Source organism: Sorex fumeus, unplaced genomic scaffold (assembly GCF_029834395.1).
Source record: "Sorex fumeus unplaced genomic scaffold, SorFum_2.1 ptg000043l, whole genome shotgun sequence".
NCBI classification, from domain to species: Eukaryota; Metazoa; Chordata; class Mammalia; order Eulipotyphla; family Soricidae; genus Sorex; species Sorex fumeus.
Genome location: NW_026606100.1, coordinates 45,903,191 through 45,921,135, shown reverse-complemented (window position 1 = coordinate 45,921,135; position 17,945 = coordinate 45,903,191). Strand labels below are relative to the sequence as shown.

At 38.5% G+C, this 17,945-nt stretch overlaps 1 protein-coding gene across 5 annotated transcripts in view; it reads left to right on the top strand.

The window, feature by feature from the left end:
• SHTN1 (shootin 1) overlaps positions 1 to 17,945 on the top strand; it is a 118,049-nt gene that overhangs the window by 89,153 nt on the left and 10,951 nt on the right. For 3 of the 5 annotated variants that reach the window (XM_056120682.1, XM_056120683.1, XM_056120684.1), the window contains 3 exons: positions 1,336 to 1,389; positions 6,937 to 7,057; positions 11,126 to 11,318. In XM_056120682.1, the coding sequence (XP_055976657.1) occupies positions 1,336 to 1,389; positions 6,937 to 7,057; positions 11,126 to 11,318 (368 nt within the window). Of the gene's footprint in view, positions 1 to 1,335; positions 1,390 to 6,936; positions 7,058 to 11,125; positions 11,319 to 17,945 lie in introns of those variants that run through there. The other 2 variants (XM_056120685.1, XM_056120686.1) reach the window with 2 other exon arrangements.

The window sequence follows — 17,945 nt, the reverse complement described above, 5'->3', positions numbered from 1 at the left end:
TACAAGTGTGTGAGCTTCTGACTGGCACTTAAGACAGGCACTGATGGCATAGAGCTATCAAACAACCTACACTATGAAAGTTGAATGCTTTCACCTAACTTTTGCATGAGCAGCAAACCTCTCTCTTTCACACTGTCCATGGTTTTCTGGTTTTTTTTTTTTTTAGAAAAAAATATTAGAATGGAATGCTATTCCCTGTTTACATATTGGATTATAGAGGATTCTCTATTCCTATCAGCTGTGTCCCATTTCTTGACTAGAAAGAAATGAGTTATACCTCTTTTGAAGGAGTATGGCTTCCTTTGACAGTGCCTTGTAGGGTCTGTCCTCATCTCTGTCCTTTGTGAAAGGTATCTAGAGGAAATCAGAGTGTTTTGGGGGGATCTTCTTTTTCATCAGTTCCTCATGCTTCTTAAAAACCAGGGGTAAGATACACAGAGATTGCTATGTACTGGGGTCAGACAAATATTGTCCAGAGCTTCATTTTTCTTTCTTTCTTTCTTTTTTTCTTTTTGGGTCACACCTGGAATACTCCTGGCGCTGCATTCAGGAATTACTCCTGGGGTGCTCTGGGGACCATATAGGATGCTGGGGATCGAACCTGGGTCGGCAGCGTTCAAGGCAAACACCCTCCTGCTGTGCTATCACTCCAGCCCCACAGAGCTTTATTTTTCAATTATTTTATTCATGGTGTGGCCAGAAGAGAATTGAGTTTATAATCCAACCCTCACACTCAAATACTAGCTTCCTCGAAGTGAACAATCCTAAAGATAAAGCAATTGGACCACATACCCTCTGAGTGCCTTTACTTCAATAATACTGATTTTAGACACTAAGTTTTTTATTGGTCCCTGCTGCCAGCTCAGTACTGGTGAGAAGTTCCGGAAACGCTGGGCCAGTCTTCCGTCAACTGGCCTTCTCCTGGAGCTCGGGGATCTGAGAGAGGTTTCCTGCCCTGCCGCTTGCTTTCTGCTTTGCTGCCTTCCAACTCCTCACTCTTGGCAAAAGTATAGCCCCGCACTTAAAGAAAAGTTTCCTTTGGAATCAAATCTTTGAAATCTGCTGTATACCTTTTTTTTTGTTTTAACAGAGGATAGCAACATATAGAACTTGGTAGCTTGAGTCATTTTGCTCTGAATAGTCCTTATCGTTTTGCTTAAATGCCGCCTGAGAGCACTAACATGTCTCATAGTTTTTCTAACCTTAAGACATAGAATTAATTTTTTAAAAGTAGCCTATAAAAAGAAGCCAGCACGTTGTCACATAAATATTTTTTGTGCAGTATTTAAACCTGAATTACTTGGTAAAATTTTTTTCTTTTTCTTAAAATTGTAGCTGGAATCTTCCAAAGGCTCTGAAAGTGCAGTGAATGAACTGAAAGGAATACTGGTAAGATTAGCTTTCAGTGGGTTATTTAATTAATGGGTGAATGAAAAGAGGATGTTTTAGAAATCTTTTTTTTATTACTAATTTCTTTCGGTAATTTGTATTTCCATTTGCCATACTCACATTTATTTTGATTGTTTACTTGGTTGTAACTCCTTGGCATATGTCCATAATGTAGCAGTCCTCGGCTCTCTTCTAAAAAGAATGGTTAGAAGTTCACTGTAGTCTTTGTTTCTTGTTCTTAACCCTTGGTCTTTGCATTATTAGAGCTTGGAAACACACACACACACACACACACACACACACACACACACACACATACAAGTAGTTGGCCAGGTGTGAGGACCAACATCTGTTTATGAATAACACATACTGTGATCTCTTACAGTGATAGTATTGAACTTGTTCATGGATGTGGGAGCCCCTGGCACCTCTGCAGGGTTGCATGCTGCCGGACTCCCGACCCTGGCATTGAACTGCCAGCACATTGGGTAACTGGGAGAGGCCTCAGGCCTCCTGAGAGGGAGACTCCCACCCCAAAGGAAAACAAAATAAGATATTCTTTGATGAAAAATTGGAGCATAAAGTAAGAGTCTTTTCTCTCATTTTCTAATGGTAATTCCTATCTGTTGGAGAACATGCTTCATGCCCATCTCCAAATCATATTTCCTTTTTCAAAGTGTGGGCTGGAAGGCCCTCGCAGAGGTGCTGGGGATAATAGTTGGTGCTCTGGCAGGTAAAGCCAGTGAGTCCAGCCCTCTGAGCCATCTCCCGAGCCCCCCAAACGTGGACTTTTGCCAGCAGAATAAATGACTATTGCCCTGTCCCACAATTGCTGTCAGAGACAAACGCCTCACTTAGGAAATGTTTCAGATACTCAGAGCTTTATTCTCAGATCCTGTTACAGTCTCAATACCAGTTATTATGCACAGTAAGTCGACAAACATGGGGGCGGAGGTACAGAACTAATATTCCCATGTTTGTTGTTACTGTGCTAATTATGCATTGCATGTAGACATCCATATAATTGTGGTAAACAAAATTATTTTCATCAAGCACGGAACAGTAGATTTAACTCACAATAGCGTAATTAGTTTGCTTTCGTTTTAGGTAAGTGGAATTAGTACTAAGGAGAGGTATATCACTGGCTAACAGTGGTGGTATACCCACAGAATAAAATATTAAGCCATTGGAAAAGTAGGTGTTTATTCTTTAATGGATTCTTTGATGAGAAAATTTTGTTAAATGGAATTCTCTTAAAAAAAAATTACCTAAGCCAATCTCTTTTTGTGGTCTCTGTGTTAGTATGTGAGTTCCAGTTTGTGAAGATGTCTCCAAGGGTCCTGGAAGGTTCTAGATATCGTTATGATCATCAGTGAAGGCGAAAACAATACTGAACTTTACTGTTTAACAATTACATATATTTTTAATATTCAACATCTATATGACACATGTATATATTTGATATATATCAAAGATTATTCCACTTGATAATGCTGAGGGGTGATAAGTTTGCTGAATTGCAACACTGCTTTTAAATATACTTACTGTATGGTCATATTGATTATGATTCTATATCACTTCAAGGAGAAAATTCTGTGAAATAAATTTGGGTGAAATTTGAAGATGGTAAGATTTTAAAGAACTTTTATTTTTCTCTCCCCCCCTTCACTTGAATTTTTCAATCAATTTCTTTGTTATGTTTTGGCAGTAGTATTATGTGCACTGACTTAATTTTTTAAGGGAATCTCATGGCGCTTTCCTCACAGTCTTTGCCAAATGTTAATTCTCTTTTATCCCCACACACATTTCCTTTGAGAGATGGTGGTTTGTTTGTAAGTCCTAGGCATTGAGACCAAGAATTCATACATTTTTGTAATGGAGGCCAAGTGAGATGGTACTTTATCAGTGCTCCTGGTTGGAGTGCAGGGCCCCAGCAGGTCACATGATTCACAGCTATGTGTCTGAGAGTCAAACAGGAAAAACCAGGAAAAGCATATGGATAGCACCTTGATATGGAAAGTGAACAGAACACCTGTGCCAGGAACTCATGTTCAGTTTAATACAGAACAAAAACCAAGAATAAAGGCAGTTTTGTTTTCTTTTCCCAAATTGGAATGGGCACTTAGCTCTAAAGAAGATCTATGGCTTTGAGTGTTGACTTATTGATGCAAGTGCTCAGGGTGTAGGAATTGCATCTCTGGTTTTGAGGAGTAGGAATAGACCTGTGTTATTTTAATTGTGTGGGGTTCAAACCGGTTTTTTAAGTCTCAGTGTGGAGTGAACTCATGCTTTCCAGATTTATTTGCTCTTGCATTTTTTTAAAGTGTCTATTTTGCAGATATGAAAAACTGAATAACTGAATAATTAATTTCTCAGGGTCAACGCAAGGGTTTTGAAGCTTGGGAAACTTGTTGAGTCACCTGAAAGTCTCTGTGAGGAAATGGTGACCTTGGGAATGTAAACTAATGTAAATAATAAAGATCCGTAGCCTCTTCTAAAATTTAAAGGAATGAAAGAAAAAGTTTTTCGAATTCTCTTTCAGATCTTTTTTGAATGTTCAATTTTTCATGGTACCCAGAAAAAAATGTTCGGTATTTAAATTTTGCCAGCTGATAATTATAATATTATCAGTGTTAAGTTAAATGGTCTTAACACCATTTAACTATCATGGGGGCTAATATTGATTAAGGTAATTTGACGTAGAAGTGGAATGCTGGGGGCCTGGAGAGACAGTAGAGTGGGTGGGTCACTTCCCTTGGCTGCTGCTGACTCAGGTTCGATCCCCAACTCCCCATGTGGTCCCCTGAGTCTGCCAAGAGTAAGCCTTGAGCACCCCCTAGGAGTGCCCCTCCCCCCCAAAAGAAGTGGAAAACTGGTGTGTGAAATAGAAGAACTAAAATCAAGGTTCAGTTCTACTGCTGATTTATTGTGGGACCGACCCCAAATTTAGACTCAGTGAGGCTTTCCTCTCCCCCTCTCTTTAAAGGAATTATATGTGCCAAATCATTTCTAACATTTCCTAACCCTCACACCCTATGATTATATGTAGATAATTAAGAATCTTGGTGCTTCATTAGCTGAATTCTTTGATCATGATTGTTGAGAGTCATGCAGAAACCTTCCTTTCCTTCCTTCACAGTTTAGAGTTTATTTATGGATTAGTTGAGTCAACCAAAGCAGTCCAGTGAATGGAGAAAAATTTATGGAATTTAAACAATAGAACTAGGAAAATGATTTATTTAGTATCATTTGTGCTAAGAATGTAGCTTGCCGTAGTCAAGAATTTAGGGAAAGTAATGTTCTTATCCAAATGAAAATAGAGAATACTACAGAAGAGAAATTCTTCAATTAGACGTATCCTTGGAAGATAGAGGTATGTACAGATATACGTACCAACACACTTATCTTTTCCTTGGGTTGACTCTAGCCACTTTGAAAATCACACAATACCATTAACATTCAAAAATGGTAGTAGTTGCATGAACTGTTTTAATAGTAATGGTCATAAATCTATTTAGAGGTGATATGACTGGTAAGTTTTTTTTGTTGTTGTTGTTGTTTTACCACATTTGGCAGTGCTCAGGGCCTACTCCTGGCTCTGCATTCAGGGATCACACTTGGCAGGCAGGCTTGGAGGTCATTATGGGGTGCTAGGGATTGCAGCCCATGACTAATAAGTTTTTAGAAGTAATGAATCCTGAAGCTGGAGTGAGATTGCTCAATGGGCTAGAGTGCATGCTTTGCCTGCAGGAAACCTGTGTTCAATCCCGAGCACCACATATGATCTACCATTTAAGTGCCAGGAGTGACTTGCAGGCTGGGAATCGCCCCAGAGTACAGTCAAGTGTGACCTCCAAACAAGACTCTGGGAGTCATGACTCACAAAGGATTTGGGAATCATTTCTCTAGGTAGTTCTTTCAAATTTGTTTAAATTGGCTTTAGTTTTCTGTTGTTTTTTTTTTTTCAATCTCAGCAGAGTATCAGCCCTCCTGTCTTACAGGAGTTCCTGAGTAGACAGAGATCTGCACTGTTAACAATAAAATAAAACAAATCATCTAGTTTGTTTATTATAAAATAAGTTACTATAGTGTTATCAATGATGTGATTTTTCCCCTTTGAATGTATTTTATAAGTTTTTTATTTTGAAAAAAGCATAAAGAGCTTCTTCACAGGGAGTGCAGGGAATACCATATGCTTGAATAAAATCTGAACCTTAGTGAAGTATTTTACATGTCAGTTTGGTCTGGCAACTACCAGCAAAATAATATTGTTATTCCATTTCTCCCTTGACAAGAGGCCACTTTTCTTTGTAACTCTAACTAGTTGTCAGGGGTGAAGTAGGGTGGGGAAAGGAATCTAATGAGAACTTTTCTAAATAAAACACTAAAAACACCTAAGAGTTGTCCTTACTTGATTTTACAAACTACCTTCTTTGTTTTATAGGCTGAAGAAGCTACATGAGATATTAGTTTTAGGCCATTGGAATACTTAGATCTTTGAGAAAGCTGGCAGAGGGCAGAGAGCAGAACTAAAACAGCCCTAATCAAACTTAAAACACTGCAATTGTCAGCTTGGTTCTTAGCCTTGGTTGACAAAAATTGCCTGTTTAATTGTAGCCCAAAGTCCAACAGGTTTTAGCAACCTTGAGGTTCTGAACTGCTCTGATGAAAAGATAGTGGTTCTCCTGGCTTCTGTTCCCCAGGACTGGAGATAAGAGGCAAGACCACAGGTCTCCTTCCATGACATACTTCCTCGAGGAGCCAGGACAAGAAACCACTACCTGGGTTCTTTCTCTATTGTCTTGAAAGCCTGAAACCCAGTTTCAGGAGGAGCCCAGCTTCTTGGCTTTTCTTGTTTATCCTTCGGTGTCTTGTGAGTCATGAGAAACACATTCCTATTGCTTCCATTATTAGGAAGGATGGAATTGGGATCCCAGGCCCTTCCTTGCTTCCATGGATGATGATAACCTCTCCTCTTCCACACTGAAGTCTAGATTCAGTGAAGCGCTTCTTTGTAGGCCTTGGGAAGCGTTATGTGTCTTCTTTGGCATACATGACAGCTTTGTCACCAGGTATACAACCAGGGTTATTCTCCCTGAAGAATCAAACACATATTTTGCAGTACCATCAGACTTTGGGTTCAATAGCTCGTGGCTGCCTTCCCAAGAAATCCATCTAAGGTGAGTTCAATGTATTGCTTCCCTTCAAGCGATGGATCAATACACATCAGAATCTTTATCATCATCACTATGCAAGCCCCTTCCCATCATCGAATTTCATACGCTTAGCTCATTGAGAGGTGTTCTTGTTCAGTTCCTTTGATACGGCAGCTCACAACTTACATCATCATTAGTTTCTTCTTAAAGGATGCAGCACCTTGTGTGATCGACGACAATGTATATATGTATATAGCAACTTTTTTATTTCCTAATCCCACTCAAATTCTGGTAATGTTTTGGCTGTTTTGTTTTGTTTTTTATGTTCTTTTACATATTGTATTGCAGCATTAACCTTTTTGTTTCTGTTTTTGTTTTGTTTTCACTTTAGGGGACACTTAACAAATCCACTAGCTCAAGAAGCTTAAAATCCCTTGACACTGAAAACAGTGAAACTGAGTTAGAAAGGATTTTGCGCCGCAGAAAGGTGACGGCAGAAGCAGATAGCAGTAGTAAGCTGGTTTGAATTCTCCACAGCTCTATTCTTCTTCTCTGAAACTCCTGCCTCTATGTCCTTTTTTAACATGAAATGGCCTTTGACAAATTGTTATTGAATATTTTTAGTGTGAATGAGAAGTATTGTATGTACAAAAGTACTTATGAATATTTTCTAGAAACTCTCCCATATATTTTTAAAAACTGATTCTTTTTCATTGAAACACCATGTTATACACAGTTACAAAGTTGTTTATGATTGAGTTTCAGTCATGCAGTTTTCAACACCCTTCCATTCACCAATGTACGTTTCCCTCCCTACCATGTATTTTTATGTGTTGGTATATTTTTATGTTTGTAGGCAGTCGGGCTTTTTAAGATCTGGTTTGTTTAAGCAGAATGTCCTGGAGTATAGACTGTGCAACTGGGCTTTGGTCATAAGACTGCAGAACCAGAATCAGACTTTGTATGTGAACCCAAGTTTTAATGTGGCATATGAAATATTTTCATTTTAGTCACAATGAAATTTGATGATTTCAAAGAGTAGATTATTTTAAAAAGTCATCGCATTCTATAGGAATGATGAGAATCACCTATTTTAATAACATATATCCAATGTATCACTTTAGGGAAGTTAGAATAGGAGCCACATGTTCATTCAAAGGAATAAATAATACTTGGTTGGAAAAGTAATTTTGCTATTCCCAGAATATACAAGAAATATATGCCAGTGGAGAGACTTACAATGAGCAGAACTTTTCTTTTGAGTTCCTAGTAGCCAAATACAAACAAACACACAAAACGGAGAAAGCAATCTTCAACTCTCACCACTGTAGCACTGTCCTCCCATTGTTCATCGATTTGCTCAAGCGGGCCCAGTAACATCTCCGTTGTGAGACTTCTTGTTACTGTGTTGGCATATTGAATATGTCACGGGTAGCTTGCCAGGCTTTGCTGTATGGGTGAAATACTCTCGGTAGCTTGCCAGGCTCTCTGAGAAGGGCGGAGGAATGGAATCTGGCTTGGCTGGGCCGGTAGTGCACAAGGAAAACACCCTACCACTGTGCTATCACTCCGGCCCACAGTGGAGATGTTACTGGGCCCGCTTGAGCAAATTGATGAACAACGGGAGGACAGTGCTACAACTCTCACCATTTAATTAAAAAACTATGTGTATGTGTACATACACATATACACATACACATACACATATACAGGACCTGAGCAGGACCACATTGCCGGGCCTGAGTACTAAAGCATCATTGGCTCATTGGACTAAATATTGATGAGAGTGACCTGAGGGCCTGAGCAGTGCTTGGGAGCCGCCTTCCCCAAAATACCATCTTAAAAGGATGATACATATATTTTACCATGATCAAAATGGAAGTATTATGGAATGACAAAGTGAAAATTCTGGAGAGAATCACTGTATCACTGTCCTCCCATTGTTCATCAATTTGCTCGAGCAGGCCAGTAACATTGTGAGACTTGTTACTATGTTTGGCATATTGAATACGTCACAGGTAGCTTGCCAGGCTTTGCCATGCAGACGAGGTACTTTCGGTAGCTTGCCAGGCTCTCCGAGAGGGGCTGAGGAATCGAACTCGGGTCGACCATGTTGGCTGCGTGCAAGGCAAACGCCCTCCCCTCTGTGCTATCGCTCCAGCCCCTGGAGAGAATAAGAAATTGAATAGCACAGCTGCATGGTAGGAGCAAATTAGAGATGAGTCCGATAGGTTTGTGCCACCATTGTCCTTGAGTCTCTCTAGTCTGTTTTTGTCCCTTTGTACATCAAGGCCTATAGTATAGCTGAATGTGAGGACACAGAGTGAAGGAAGGAAGCAGATGCCAACTGAAATTTGTAGAACTCAGATTCCAGGTTAGTTGGTAGGTATCTACCCCTCCACCCTCACTCCCCAAGCCCACCTCCAGGCCCAATAAAGCAACCCTCTTTTTCTTTCAAATTTTGTCACAGTCCTAACTGAATCCCTCTTGTTTTCCCTAGACTTGTCACCTACCAAACTCCTATTTTAAAGAGCTGCAAGTGCCTCTTGGAAAATATTGGGCAGCTTAAATAGCATGTAATAATCATAATAATACTCTTAACTATTATGCTTTTTTCTTTATTTCTTTTTGTGTGTAAGAAAAATAAGAGCCCGGGCTTAGTTCACCCACTCTGTCTCCTTTTGAATTGGCTTCAGTTGCAGAACAAGCAGCAGGCATCAATGTATTCAGAAACAGATATTGCTTTCCTACAAGGACAGATTATTTAACGCTATCTGTGTTCTTGTCAACAATTATCCAAGGGCAGAGAGAGCTGCTCTGAAGCAAGTCTTGAATTTGACTTGATATTTTAGTTTCAGAAATGTCCCTCTCTCATATTCCTACAAACCCCATGCAACACAGGCTTAATATTAGTGGGAAGCAAAGGCCTTTTGACCAGACTACTCAGTAATATCAAGAGCTTGTCTGCCTACGTGGTATAGAGGAAATAAATGAAGATGACAGTCACTGGTTTTTTCTTTGTACTTACTGGACCACAGGGGTTTTGTCCTTCCCCCAAGGATTAAGGTTAAAGGACATACACCAAGAGGATGCCAAAACCATTTCCCAATCTCCTCTTCAAGAGGTTTTTCAAATTAGAGCTGCATTTTTGGATTGAATATGTTCTATTTGTTGTGATATATCACGACACATTCAAAACCAGTTTCTGTTTTATTTTATTTTTGGACTACACTTGGCAATGCTCAACTCCTGGCTCTGCACTCAAAAATGACTTCTGACAGTTCTGTGGGTACCATATGGGGTGCCGTGGATCAAACCTGGGTCAGCCATGTGTAAAGCAAGTACCCTACCCACTGTAGTAATCGCTCTGGCCCCCTAATATACAAATTTAAGAATAAAACTCTGCTTAATACTAATTGGTATTAGTTGGGAAAGACTGGCAAGCTACCGAGAGTATTCCGCCCGCACGGAAGAGCCTGGCAAGCTATCCGCTGTGTATTCGATATGCCAAAACCAGTAACTACAACTGGTCTCATTCACCTGACCCTGAAGGCTTCACCGACATGGCAGTACTGAGAAGGATGAGAAAGGAGAGGCTGACAAAATCTCAAGGCCGACCTAGGCTGCCACAACGAAGGAAGACAAAAATGATTAGTTGGGGATTATCTAGCATATTTTGCTGATTTGGACTTCTCATTTTAGGAGATGGTCTGGTATTTCTTATGATCAATCCCAGTTGTATCCTCTGAGTGGCCTCTCTTGCTTAATCTTTACAAGCTCCAATTTTATTTGTATATTATTGACTTATTTTTAAGTTTCTGTCTTAAAAGAATTTCTTCTGAAGTTTTTAGAAAGACAGAGTAAAATCTTGCTGTGAAATGTGTAAAATATATTCCTAACCAAAGACTGAAAAAAAGTACTGATGGCAATTAACATCAGCCTAGAATTTTAGAAATGACATGCCAGTAACTTCAGTACCAGGGCCTATTATAATTTTCTCCCAAAGAGCAGAAAAGTCCGAAAGATAAACAGCACAAATCTTTGCCACTTCATTTTTATAATCCTAGTGTATTTTAAGAGGAAATAAATCCACTTACTTCTCAATCACATTAAAACAAAAATGTTCATAAAAGCTGTTTAATGCTCAAGAAATCTTGATGAGAAGCCTTTTTTTAAAAGGGGCTTATTGACATGGTTCCATTTTCTGTTTAAAAAGCAAAGCCGAGTTTGGGGAAGAATTAACTCTTGAGAGGCCAAATGGTTCAAGTGTGGCAGTTAGAAAGCCTCACTCTATGGGGAATAGTGTTCTCCAATCCAGTATTGCTAAGGACATTGGTCAGTGAGGGGGCCCTGGCCAGGGGTTTTGTGGTTTCTTAAAGGTCTGTTCACAACTTCTCAGCATGGTCTTGATACCCTGAAAAGCAGAAACAAATTTCCAATAGGAACATTTTTCAGCTTGAAATTTTAACAGGCTTGGCCTTTTCATTTCCTAAGAGATTTTCTACTAATCTGTTTTTCAGCACCATATTAATAAGCATCACACAGAATTATTAAACTTGAGGTATGTGTTTGGTTTTAAGGTCCAACCGGGATATTAGCCACCTCAGAGTCCAAATCCATGCCAGTGTTGGGTTCTGTATCCAGTGTAACAAAAAGAGCCTTGACCAAGAAAACTCTGGAGGCAGAATTCAACAGCCCGCCCCCCCCAACACCTGAGCCAGGTGAAGGGTCCTGTAAATTGGAAGGATGCACAAGTTCCAAGGTTACATTTCAGTAAGTAATGATGCTCTTTACTAAGTAGTGTGTAGAAGAATCGCTGATGACTAACTTGTGTGTTATTTTGTTTTCCTTCTCTGTCTGTTGATTTTTTTTTTAATATTTGATTAGCCAATAAACACTCTTCTTTTTTGAGGCGCCAACTTTTAAATCTAGGCTTCTAGCTGAACGGTCTTCTTTGGATCCAGAGGAAATAATGTGTAAAGAGAATTCCTTCCCTAAACTGGTTTAGTAATCAGGTTCTTCTAAACAAGAATTGATGTGGATGATAGCTTATTCAGCATCAGAATATACTTAATCAGTCTTTCAAGATTGAGTGCATTGATCATTCCTTTTAATGATCCAGAAGCAGCTGAAGAAGATGCTAAATCTTCCAATGTACTTTGACAGATACATTTTTACAAACTTATCCTCAAAGATACACCTAAATATTTATCTATCCTGGAAATTGACATATATGGTATAAAGACTTATCTGTAGAGATTTGCTTGAATCAAGTGGCACTTTGATTGTCAAAGAGTTAATCCTGCTATTGAAGTGTTTCAGACAGACCTAGTAGAGGATCAATTTGTTTTATAACAATGGAAAGCTCTTTTTGAAATTAGGCTCATTTTGCTTTAGTTCTTTTGCCAGGTTGTCAGCTGGTTTGTCACTTAAAGAAAAGGAAGAGGTGAGACAAATCAGATCAGCTGAATATTGTAATCATGGTTAATTAAACCCCTGATTTCCTCTTCTATCAGGAGAGAAGGGGCCTTTTTTCCCCTTGCTCTACTTGTCTTAGTTTAAAAGGTAAAGCTTGGACAAATGAAGTTGAAATTCAATTTAGATCTATTTTTGCCAACTGATATTTTCTTCCACTCTTGCATTTCCCACATTGGTACTATTAACTATTTTCTCCCCCTCTTTTGGAATGAATGGTCTTCTTTTCTGATTTACAAAGTTTTATCTCGTGTCATTGTATTTAAAAAGCACATTTGCTTCTGCAATCATGTTTCCTTTCACAAGAGTCACTCTAACAGAAAGATGATTCATATTTATGCTTCGTATTTCCTATTAAATTTGCTTACCACCTAATTTGACATCAACAATCTCATTACATTGGAAACAATATCCAGACGCAAAGGCACTTAGACCGAGACAAGTTAGTCTGAGAAATGCTTCTCTGTGTGTGTGTGTGTGTAGATTTTTTTCTTCTTTACTGTTTTATACAGATAATCTTAATCACAAAATGCTGCAACTTCTTTCTCCCTTTGTCTGCCTTTTATTCTCCAAAAGTAAGTGAATATTACATTTCCAGGAAAGGAAATGAAATAATTGCAGGCCCAAGGTCTGCAAAATGTGTGTAGAATTGACAGAGAAAAGGATCTGTGTGTTGACAGACACTGTCGTTTGATGACACAAAGGCCTATGTGAAGCTCAATCTATTTCTCATTTTGCTTGTTCAATGACTGCTTAAGAGACACATTTCAATTTAATTTATCTGCTTAAAGCACTAATACAAATACTCCTGCTGCTATATTAACTTTGAAACTTTGTAACCTAATGCTTGATTATTCCGTTCTTGACATTCTTTTAGCGAAAATCATGGCATATTTTCTTATTGACGGTCATTTAGCTTAGCTTTCAGAAAACTTTTTTTCCCCTCAAGTACAGGGAGGCTGTACAAAATGAATCCAAGAATTCTCTGTGCGTACATGGGAATTATTCACTTCCCAGAGAGGCACACTTCATCTACTTAGGTTTATTTGTGTGAGATCTCTCCAGACGATGTTTCAGAGATCCACTAGGATTACTCTACACGGTGCTAGTGCCAGTGTGGAGGGCACACGTGGTGCCAGAAAAACAAGTCAGAGCCTAGTACATATGAGGCACATGTTCCACCCCTTGAGCCACATCCCTGGGCCTATTCGCTGATTAAAAACCCAGTTTTTTTAATGAGTAAGAGAGGCTTAACTTAATGTAGTCACATGCTTTCTATGTAAGAACTTGTGATGTGTTAAGATCCCTGGGGACTAGGTGCTGGGAATGGGAAGAATTCTTTTCAGCTTTTTTACCCACATTTTAAAAAAATTAAAGCACCATGACTTACAAAGTTATTCATACTTGTCTCCACCAATGTTCTCAGGTTCCCTTCCCATGTCCCTTCCCCGCTCCAGTCTCTCGACAGGCACCTTTCTAAGTTTGGTTGTTAAAGTTTGGGTCTCTTGATTTCAGTTTTGTTGACTCTGGGGTTTGGGTAATTTGGCTCCATCATTCCTTATCACTACTTTCGTACCTTATCGTCTGAACTCGCCCCCATAACTTCTCATCTGTCTCTTCTCCCCCTCCCCTCCACTCTTGCTTTCCTTCTCCCTATATTCTGGGGCCAAGGTTGATCAGGGCATCCCCACTTTAGAACACTGCATTCTCTCCTCCAGTTATTCTAAATACCACATATAAAAATATCATCCTGTGTTTATCCTTCTTCTGGCTTACTTCATTTAACATGATATCTTCGAGTTCTATTCGTGTTGCCATGAATTGCATGATTTTATAATTCCTTACAGCTGTGTAGTATTCCTTTGTGTATATGTGTGTGTATGTGTGTGTGTGCACATCACATCTTCATGATCCACTTGTCTGTCATTGGGCATCTACGTTAATTCCAAATCTAAACTCGTTTACTAAATGTTGCAATGAATAATGGTGTGCATACCTTCTTTTGAATGAATTTGACGGGGAAAGCAGAGAGAGAGAGATTTTGATTTGGGGGCAGTACCCAGTGGTGCTCAGGAGTATTCCTGGCTCAATGCTGAGGAGTGACCCCTGATGGTGCTTGGGCCAAAATATGCAGTACTTGGGATTTAAATCTAGATCAGTGGAGTACAAGGCAAGCCCCTATACTCTCTCCCCCCATCCCCTCAGGATCTCTTTTGTCTGCCTTTGCCTCTTAAATTTACTCTGTTATACTCGCTATAAAGTAGAGGCAGCTACATTAATATTATCTCATTAACTTGAATTAACAAAATATTTTGAAGTCAGATCAGCTTTTTGAAAGTGAATTAATGTCTTTGCTATTTAAAAATCTTTGCGACCAGTAATTGTACTTTATTTTGGTCTGTAGCACTTAGTACTTTTAGGAGAGTTGCACTATCAGCCCATGATAATTTCTCTTTCCTTCCTCCCATCACTTTCATCTCTTCTACCAGGTCTCATTCCAGCTGAGTCCTTTACTTTTGCTACATGCTCTACCTAGTATGTCTTTCCTAAGAAGTTACATGAGATATTAAAGTTATCTCTCACTTCCATTAATTTGTTGTTCTAATGTCACCTCTTCAATGAGACCTCCCCTGAAGACCCTAGTTTAAATTGTAGCAATTATTTTCCTAAGCTCTGAATCTCCTTAATCCTACTCCATTTCCTCCTGCAGAAATTAACTTCTAACATATTACCAACTTTATTATATTTACTGCTTATTATTTTTCTTTCCTTTGTAAAATGCAGGCTTCATGAAGGTTGGAATTTTTTCTGTTTTGTTCATGGTGTGTCTTAAATACTTAGAGCAATGCCTGCCTTATAGGTTCTCAATAAATACTTATAGAGTCAGTGAATGAACAACTACATTTCAGTATCAATAAAACAGTAGAATATCAATTAGAATACTCAATTTGTAAGCACCCCTCCATTAACATTCACACATATAATAAGCTAGACAGAGGTTTGAGCTGGTTTACTTTGGCTTTTACATGTTTCCAAGCCCAGGAGTCATTCAATCTTGGATATATTCTGCATTTTTGTGCCTATGCAAGGTAAGTGCTCAGATATAATAGAACACTCTTTTGAAGAAAAATTTAACCATCCTAAGTTGACGGTTTTCAGGTGAACAAGAAACTCTGCTAACCTAAAAAGGGGCTTTAAATGGAGGATATTTTCTGCATAAGATATTAATGAGAAAGTAACATCAACCTGTTCTCTTGAAAAATTCTTAAAACCAAAGTAGGTATATAGTCTAAATAATTGAGCAACTCATATCTATTGAGCCACAGATGCACAGATTTGGGTCCTAAGACTTTTAGGAGAAAGCAAGAGACACCTTAATTACCTAGTGGCAGCGATCAACTAAAATTAACATTGTCATCACCTAGGATGGTAATTCTTGAAGAAAAAGGAAAACTAAAGTAAATAAGACTATGAGTTTTAATTATAACTTTAGAAACATTTGTGTCCTCTTTAGTATATACTACTGAGTAATAATATTAAATCTTTAATTAGATTTGAATTAATTCTAACATTTATAATTGAGATCTTATATATTTATCTTTAGACTCTTTCTCTGTGCCATGAGGAGCAAGAGCTGGCCAAGGCAATAAACGGTGTAAACTGGAGTTGTGCTTGTTGATTTAGTTTAATGTAACAATGCTAAAATTGGCTAAAGCTCATTGATTCAAACTAATCAATTGATAATCTGGTCAATATGAAATAGAGAAGATTCTGATTATAGAATTTTTAAAAGAGAATTGTTTCCTTCAGACAAATACATTGCTGAGAACCCAGGCTTACTCAAAATGTTACACTCAGACTAACAAAGTTGAGATTAATTTTCACCAGAAAAAGTCTGTAGGCTGAAAGGGCAGTAACAGGGAAACACAGAATGATAGAATGATCAGTTGCCTAAAGCACTGCCTTACAGTACCTGCATGGAAGCAGAAACATCCTGTTATTTCCAGAATTCAGTTCTATAGCCAAAAAACTGGAGTTCAAATCTTCCGTTTGACAGGCATTGTTATTATTTATTTATTTATTTGTTTGTTTTTGGGTCCCATCCAGCAATGCACAAGGGTTACTCCTGGCCCTGCACTCAGGAATTACTTCTGGTGGTGCTCAGGGGACCACATGGGATGCTGGGGATCAAACCTGGTTTGTCTGTGTGCAAGGCAAATGCCCTACCTGCTGTACTATCACTCTGGCCCCCAGACATTGTTATCGTCATGACCTGGGGCAAGTTATTTATTCTTTAGCTCTGTTTCCTAATATATGAGATCAGAGTACCAGCATGTACCTTGTAGGGTTGGTATATTAATTAGATAATATATTACTTCAATACATTGCTTTTTTCTCTTATATTAACATGCCAATGCTGGGCTAACTAATCAAAAATAAAAACCAGATTTAAAAATTTATGTACTGTACCTCTGGCTTATTGATAGGGCCAGGTAACCTGGGAAAAGTCATGTGATCTCAACATTCACTTTTTATCATAGTGCTATTGATCTTTCATTTATTTCAACAAAGTTTTTATTGGTTGAGATCCTGTGGTCTACTGTACTGTTAATAATGGTTTCTCATGTATGTAGTTCCAACACCACACCCATCACCAGAATTCCCCCCTCTCCCGCTCAAGATCCCCCAATGCCCCTCTGTCTCCTCATGCCTTTCTCCTCAACTGAATTATGTACATCTTTTTAAAATGTGTTTTAGTTTTTCTGGTTATGGGAATCAAACCCAGGGCTTCACACATGAAAGGCATACACTCCACCACTGAGCCATTACCCCACTTCCCCCGCCCCCCACCCCCCAGCCTGGCTGTATCTTTTCTTACCTAAAGTTACTACGTAGATCAGGTGTTCTCGAGTCCCTTTCAGCTATTCCTACAAGATGTGCTTGGTAAAGGTATACACAGGTAGACTAAAGGGGACAGTTAAGAACATATTTGTTCCCTACCACGTAGCTCAATACAAATTAACAGTAAAACAAATAGAAACCTAGAATAGTAGGATAATTGATTTCTAAACTACCTCACTGAATTTGTAAATCAAAGTAAGTGTTATCCTTTGGTATAATACCTTTAGGGATTTAGATGCTCATTCCACCCTTGTCATATATTGCCCCAAAGTCTTCTAAACCAGTTTGAATTAGGGATTTCTGCCCAGACATAAATTGAGTAATATTTCCTACCTCTGTGTTCTGTGGTGGTGTACGTGGATGAGAAGTAAGGAATGCTTCATAGCTGCTCTTCTGGTCCTTTAAGAGAATTACTATCGGTATTTAGTTTGATCAAATAACTTGACCATGATTTATTCAACATAAGTTCCTGCATGGCTTTGGCTTGTAATGGTAGATTCCGTTGTTGGAAGAAAGTTACCAGGTTGTCTACCACTGCAAATATGTTATTTAAAGTGTGACTTAGACATTTGACATGCCTTCTAACCACCTATATAGAAAACTCGTATACAGGAGAGTGATGAAAAATCTGGTTGGTATCTCCTCTTTCTTTTTCATTATCCATTAAATTGACTATTTCCTGGTTTACACATTCTGACACATTAATGTATAACTAAAAATTTAATCTTTCAGTAGCAAAGATGAGGTTGTATAATAAAAAATGCAGCATGCCTAGATATGAATATAGTTGTCTTCCATTTGAGGTATCTGGAACATTTTGACTCTGTTATTAACAAAATGCAGAAGTTGGATGTTCTTTATTAGCTGAAATAAAATGGGAAAACATTTTAAGTGTAAAAGCCTATATTCCATTGCATATACTTTTCCTCTTTGTTAATGTTTTCCATTTTCATCAGTATTTATTCATATTTCCCCAACTATAATAATATCCATCTAGGAGGAAATATGCTTTACTTGTGAGGA